The following is a 7,656-nucleotide window of genomic DNA, read 5'->3' as shown; positions in this document are numbered from 1 at the left end:
ATTTAGTTTTTTTTTTTCGGCATTCACTTGATTTTTAAAAAGCCCACCATTTTTTAATTTAGAAAACACAGATAATATAGAAATTTTATTAATGTGACTATTTATATTAATTATAATTATAAATAATAATAAGTACTCAATCCTTCTTATTTTTAATCATTATCATGAATAGATACTTTAACATTAAATATATATTTTTATATTTTTAATTTTAAATGTGTATTTTTCATAGATGAATTACTTTTTATTTTCAGTAAAAATCTATAAATTTAGTATATTTATAATTCTTATTTTTTATATTTTACTAAATAACTTAAAAATAATTGTTTTATCATTGAAATATATGATAAGTTCTTTTTTTCTTATCTCTAGTCATTTGAGAATATTTACTCATTATGTTTAAGATACAATTATTTAATTTTATATTTATCCAATCTCTATTCAAAAATTTCATATTTTGTGTTATAAATTTTTTTTTTTTTTGGTTTTTTAATATTTAAAATATATAGATCCCACACAAAATTACAATATGATGACTTGGATGATGATGTGGATACCCTAGATGGAGAGACAACTCTCCTATTATATATATAGATTTAAGGTCGATCGGGTAGAATATTACTCTTTTCAAAAAGCAGAAGCATAACACACAATCACGCATATTCCATATATATATAGATTTGAGGTCCCTCGGGTAGAATATTACCCTTTTCAAAAAGCAAAAGCATAACACACAATCACACATACTCCATAATAGTTATCATCTTGTTGGTCATCATACTTTATCAGCATTGTGAGTATAGGCTTCATTATCTTTAAAAGTTTTCTTTGTGGAAGGAGAATCTAGTTCTTGTCTTATGTGCGAATTCCAAAGCTAAATTCCTTAACTCCTTTGTCAATGCCGGGGCTCCACAATAAAACACTCCTGCACGTTTATGTCAACTTGTATCATTCTCTTCTTTTTTTTTTATAGTAATTAATCATAATCACACAATGATATTTTATAATACCAAAAAATATATTCTAGAGCATAGTTACTATAACATGCACCAATGACTTTGAACATGTGAAACTCATAAAGTTTACTAAGACATGTAGTATAATAGTTTTTGCTAGTGTCTGTGTACGACACTACCGGGTTACCGCATAATGCAAGACCGAAAAAAAAAAGCTAGAGCCTAAGTGAGAAACTTTAAAAGGATGAATATATGATCTTGTTATTTCACAAACCCTTAGGTTTAGTATTTATACAACCTAGACTTTCCTGATTCTAAGGAGATATGAACTTATCTAGAATGGAAAATATACAATTCAGAAGATATCGAATATACATCTAATATTCGTCTAATACCCCCCTTCACGTTGGAGCGTGTAAGTTTTGAACGCCCAACTTGAGTAGAAATGCATCGAACTCTGCTTTGCCCAATGCTTTAGTAAGTATATCAGCTAGTTGAATTGTCGTGGAGACGTGAGACGCATTAATGTTACCCTTAACAATCTCGTCACGAACAAGATGACAATCTTTTTCGATATGCTTGGTTCTTTCATGGAAGACTGGATTTGAACTTATGTGTAATGCCGCTTGATTGTCGCAGAACACTGTCATTGGTTTGTCATGAACAATGCCGAAATCCGAGAGAAGTGCTTTAAGCCATTTGAGTTCCCTTGCGAGTTCTGACATAGAACGATATTCTGCCTCGGCGGAGGAGTTTGAAACAACATCCTGTTTCTGGGTCTTCCACGAGATGAGAGAGTCGCCGAATTGAACAATCCGGCCTGAAAGAGATCGTCGCGTTAATGGACAAGCTGCATGGTCACTGTCGCACCAACCAGTGAAATGCATAGGAGAGTCAGCTTTTAAAAGGATTCCTTGACCAAGAGTCCCTTTCAAATAACGAACCACTTTGAGGGCTGCGAGCCAATGGTCTGCACGCGGTTCCCGCATGAACTGAGAGAGAATGTGTATGGAGTAGGTGAGATCAGGCCGAGTATTGCCAAGATACACAAGACGACCTATTAAGCGACGATAGGTTTCTGGATCTTCAAGAAAAGGACCATTAGCACGAGCCAAGCTGTGTTTCTGGTCAATTGGTGAACCAGCCGGTTTGCATCCAAGGAGACCAGCTTCTGTGACAATTTCGGTTGCATATTTTCGTTGGCATAGATAAAAACCAAGCGGACTGCGAGCCACTTCAATTCCGAGAAAATACTTAAGAAAACCGAGGTCCTTCATGTGAAAGCAAGTACTAAGATAATCTTTAAAGGATTGGATGGCCGTGGGAGAGTTGCCGGAAATAATGAGATCATCGACATAAACCAAAATTCGAAGATTGATGCCGTTTTTCATGTAAATGAAGAGAGAATAGTCTGACCGAGTTTGTTTAAATCCATACTTTTCAAGCGCATCGGCCAGTTTAGCGAACCAACACCGAGGTGCTTGTTTGAGACCATATAAAGATTTCTTCAATTTACAAACTCGTGTATCTCCTGGAGTAGAGAATCCCGGTGGTAGTTTCATGTAAACTTCTTCATGAAGATCACCGTGAAGAAAAGCGTTGTGAACATCCATTTGATGCACTTCGTAATTCTGTTTGGCAGCAATATCAAGAAATAACCGGACAGTGGACATCTTGGCTACCGGAGCAAACGTTTCTTTATAATCCAAACCCTCCTTTTGATGATTACCTAGCACGACGAGACGAGCTTTATAACGTTCGATAGTCCCATCAGAGTTAAGCTTGATACGGTAGACCCATTTGCAACCTAATGCTTTCTTATTAGGAGGAAGATCAACTAAGTCCCATGTCTTGTTAAGTTCAAGTGCAGTAACTTCAGAACCCATAGCTTTCTTCCATACAAAATGTTTCATAGCTTCCATAAAACTTGTTGGCTCAATATTAGTAGTTAACGTGACTAAATAGCCACGGTGAGTGGAGGAAAATCTGTCACATGAAACATAATTAGAGATGGGATAAGGTGTACCTGAGGACGACTGATCAGAGGACGTGTTAGGAGCGGGGAGAGGGGGCGTGGAGAGAGATGATGTTTGAACAACGTAGTCACGAAGCTTAACAGAAGGAAATTTTTGACGTTTTCCCTTGCCAAGTGAATCATGTGGAATATCAAGGTCAGCAGTGGATGTGTCATTAGTATCAACCACGGCCCGTGTTGGTTGTGTAATCGGAGAAGATGATGGAGAAACAGAGTCCTCAACGGTTTCTTCGTGTGCTGTTTTGCGAGCTAGAGCCGGTGCAACCACAGCGGGAGTCTGTGACTCGTCTGGTGTTGGAGTTGGTTCTGTCATAGACACCGGTTGTAACATTTCTGGTGGTGTATTAGGGACTGGTACAGAAGGTGAAACGATGTCTATATCATCAGTGGAGCTCGTGGTTGCGGTGGAGATAGGAGATTCAATGCAAGAGGGAAGATTATCTTTGATGGTAAAAGGAAACGTTTCTTCACAGAACACAACATCACGTGATATGAATGTGACTTCTTCATCAAGGTCGTATAGTTTCCATCCTTTCTTTCCAGAAGGATATCCAAGAAAAATGCATCTCCTACTCCGAGAAGCGAATTTATCACCTTTTTGATTCGTGTTATGAGCATAAGCTAAGCATCCAAAAATTCGAAGATGATTGAGGGATGGGGAACGACCATATAGTCGCTCATATGGTGTGTGACCCTTCAAGATCTGTGAAGGAGTACGGTTAAGGAGATAGACGGCTGTGAGAACGCATTCAGCCCAATAGTCAATCGGAAGAGCAGCTTGAAAACGGAGAGCACGAGCAATATTGAGGATATGGCGATGTTTACGTTCCACCCGTCCATTTTGTTGTGGTGTGTAAACGCAAGATGTCTCATGAATAATTCCCTTGGTGCGAAAAAAATTCGATAAGCACATGAACTCCGTTCCGTTATCGCTGCGAATTGTTTTGATTTTCTTGGAGAATTGTCTTTCAACAAGAGCCACAAAATCTGTAAGATGTCGTGCAACGTTGGCTTTGTCAGGAAGAAGATAGACCCAAACCGCTCGAGAGTAGTCATCAACGATAGTTAGAAAATAGCGTGAGCCACATAAAGCGGTAGTGCGGTACGGACCCCATAGATCACAGTGTATCAAATCGAAAGTGGATTTTGCATTATTCAAACTGATAGGAAAACTTTGACGTGTTTGTTTAGCTCTAAGGCAAACATCACAATTCTGAAACAAAAGCTCACTACTACTACTAACACCATGAATTCCAGGAACCATGCCAACAACACGAGAAGATGGATGACCCAATCGTCGATGCCACAAAACAGATTCATCACGAACACTTGTTTGCAAAGATGTCACGGTCGCGATCTCTTGAAATTGATACAGCCCCTCTCCCACTCGCTCACTAACTCCAATCAGCGTCCTCGAAGTGCGGTCCTGCAAAATCAAGAGCTTATCAATGATTTGCCCAACCAAAAAATTTTCAGTGACCAGCTGTCCCACAGAAATAAGATTAGTATCAAATCCATCAACGAGGTAAACATTGTGTAAAGTAAGTCTCCGTGAGAGACGAATGTTGCCTTGTTTGGAGGCAAGAGAGTCGCGTCCGTTTGGTAACTTGACCCAAACCGGAATAATGTTACGAACTTCTTCAAGAATGTCACTCCGACCAGTCATGTGGTGGGTGGCACCAGTATCTAGAATCCAAGATATCGAATTGTTCTTACCACTTAACTGATCCGATTTGGACTTTTCATTGACGACTCGTTTAATGATACTCCATTGATCATCGGTAATGCCACTTAGACCTTGACGATCTTTGTCGGAGATAGGTGATATGTCTGGGAGACAAACTGAGTTAGCACCAATGACTTGTGTGCTATTAACTTGAGGAGATGAGCCATGACCACGGCCGAAAGAAGAATTTCGATTGTCACTGCGAGAGTTCTTGCGTTCTTCCCACCAATCGGGATATCCTACTATCTTGAAACAGCCGCTGACTTCATGACCCATCTTACCACAGCCAGTACATTTACGTGAGGGATCACGATTCGGAGGACGTGATGTTCCTCCAATGGATTGACGGGACACGTCTTGTGTCCGAATAGAATCGGGCCGAGACATAGAGTTTGATGATGGTATGCGAGAAGCAAAGCTCATCACCGTAGTTTCTTGAGATATACTTGAACGAATTGTTTCGTTCTGAACAACAGTTTGATAAACACTATCAAGATCTGGAAGAGGTGAGATGGCGCAAATTTGGGATCGGATAACACCATGTGTAGCGTCATCGAGGCCAGAGAGGAAATCGTGAATTCGCAGTGTCTCACGTTCCTTGTCATGAGCAGTATTTAAATCACATTCACACTTACCACAGTTGCAGCGTTTTGAGTTCATACACTCAGAGATAGCATCCCAAATTTTGGTTAGTCTTCCAAAATAATCATCGATGCTGGATCCGTTCTGTTTGCAAGTTGCCAATGAATTGCGTAATTGTTGTAGTCTTGCTCCACTCTTGATTGAAAATCGTTTCTTAATGATGTCCCAAAGTTCTTTAGCAATTTCACGAGTAGATATAGATGAGCGTATCTTGGGGTCGATTGTTTGTTTAATCCAACCCACCAATAGATGATTATTGGCGATCCAATCTTCGAGGTCAGGAGAATTAGCTGCTGGTTTTGGAATGCTTCCGTCAAGGAAGCCAAACTTCTTGCGCGAGCTGAGTGCCATACGGAAATTGATGGCCCATTCGTCATAGTTTGTACCAGTGAGCAGTGGTTGAGAGATTATAGCGCCAGGATTGTCGTTTGATGAGAGGTCATAAGGAGAGATGGTTTTGCGTTTTGGTTCTGTGGGGACGTTTGCAAGAGCCATGGTTCACAGATGAGCAATACGGAGATGATAATAAAGTCGATGAAGATGATGATGAAGGATGCTTCTGTTTTTCGTTTAGAAGGAAAAAACAGAGAGATTAGGTCAAGATTTTTGTGAATAAAATCGAGACTGGATGCCAAAATAATCCTCTGTTTTCGTGAATGAGAACAGAGTTTTGATAATGATAAGAGGAATCAAGCTTAGAAGAGATCAAGCTTGATTTAGGTCAAAAGAAAAACGAAGGAAAAAAAAAAAATTAGATCGTTTCTTGCTCTGATACCATGAGAAACTTTAAAAGGATGAATATATGATCTTGTTATTTCACAAACCCTTAGGTTTAGTATTTATACAACCTAGACTTTCCTGATTCTAAGGAGATATGAACTTATCTAGAATGGAAAATATACAATTCAGAAGATATCGAATATACATCTAATATTCGTCTAATACTAAGCTAATCTTTGCATGATATGAGTCGATAGTGCGATATGCCATTGAGAATTTCTTGCAAGTCGATGCAAGCATGTCTTTAAAAATGCATCAAAATTAAATCTTGTTACAAGAGAACCAAATTAACCAACCATGTATGAGGGAAAGTGAGAGAGCTTACCAACATTAGAGCCAGGGTGATCCATGGCTATCTGTTTGTAAATGTTTTCCCAATTAGGTTTGGCAAAGTAGGACATAACCTTGGTCCCAGAGACAATGTCTAAACCACTCTTGGCATGGTTTAGAGACTGAAGCATATGTATGAACGCTGAACGAACGTCTCCTTCTTCATAGACGCTAGTGCAATAGTTGTGTAGTTCTATGACTTTGTTTTTGTCCCGCTCAGCAATCTCGTTCATGATGTTCTTGAACCAATCATATGAGCCTTGCTCCCTTGTTACCCAATAGAAGTAAGCCCTTCGCATCTTGAAAGTTTCTTTTTCACTTTGTGGCTCATGTTGTGATCCCACCTTCGCTAGGTCAAGTTGAGCAAGTTCTTTGGTCTCCGTATTATTGATTATGTCCTTAATAATACTTATCATTGGGGTGGCTCCAATCCCAAGGCCGATCAGCAGAACCACCTCGTATTTCTTGTAGTCTTGTGCTGGTGCGCCGTACGGACCATCAATCATAATTCTCGGGAAACTGTGGAAGGAGGGGTCATTGCCATAACAAAATAAAAAACACTAAGTTTTCTTAGGTAGAATAATAGTCCAAGAAAACATAATGGTATATGTATACTTTTAGCGATTTTTCAAATTTTTGTTTATACTTACTGTTGGTTTTTGTGTCAAATTTGTGAATATATTTACTCGGAATTATTTTGCCCAAAAAAATAAAAAACTTACTCGGAATTATTTGCACCATGCGACATCTCTCCGACCGGAAGTGGCATAGATACCTGAGATATAACACAAAATCTTTCTCAAATTAACTATCTTTCCCCGACTTCAAGACTTATAATATTTCTTAAAATTTTGAGAGATTTAGAAGTAAAAAAGACCTCGGAGAAAACTCCTTTGATAGCCTTTGTCCAATCTCCAAGTGATTTTATATGAACACTTAAATACTCGTCATGTGGTGCATAAGTTATTGAAAATGGATGCATGTAGTTATATATATATATATAATCACGTGAGATGATATTGAGATGAGTTTAGAGTTGTTGTCTCTTAAAGAGTGATTTTTGCATACCACTCAAACGGTGAGACTGCTGGACAGTTTACAAACATGTATTGACCGCTCTTGTATTCGAAGTTTGTAGGCCTTGACATGTGCAATGTCAATACGTTCCAGGATAAGTCGCAGCCTTA

The 7,656-nt window shown here is 38.8% G+C and overlaps 1 protein-coding gene across 1 annotated transcript in view; it reads right to left on the bottom strand.

The window, feature by feature from the left end:
* Positions 1–517: 517 nt before the first annotated feature.
* The window catches only part of LOC9299164 (putative respiratory burst oxidase homolog protein G), an 8,286-nt gene continuing 1,147 nt past the window's right edge, over positions 518–7,656 (bottom strand). The window contains exons 3-6 of the mRNA XM_021019401.1: positions 7,570–7,652; positions 7,192–7,244; positions 6,465–6,988; positions 518–925 (exon numbers count right to left, since the gene is read on the bottom strand). Of these exons, the coding sequence (XP_020875060.1) occupies positions 816–925; positions 6,465–6,988; positions 7,192–7,244; positions 7,570–7,652 (770 nt within the window). The 3' untranslated portion in view covers positions 518–815. The remainder of the gene's footprint in view (positions 926–6,464; positions 6,989–7,191; positions 7,245–7,569; positions 7,653–7,656) is intronic.

The sequence above is a fragment of the Arabidopsis lyrata genome (assembly GCF_000004255.2).
Source record: "Arabidopsis lyrata subsp. lyrata unplaced genomic scaffold ARALYscaffold_27, whole genome shotgun sequence".
In the NCBI taxonomy this organism is placed as follows: domain Eukaryota; kingdom Viridiplantae; phylum Streptophyta; class Magnoliopsida; order Brassicales; family Brassicaceae; genus Arabidopsis; species Arabidopsis lyrata.
Note: the sequence above shows the minus strand (reverse complement) of the source record. Positions and strands in the feature narration are given on the sequence as shown.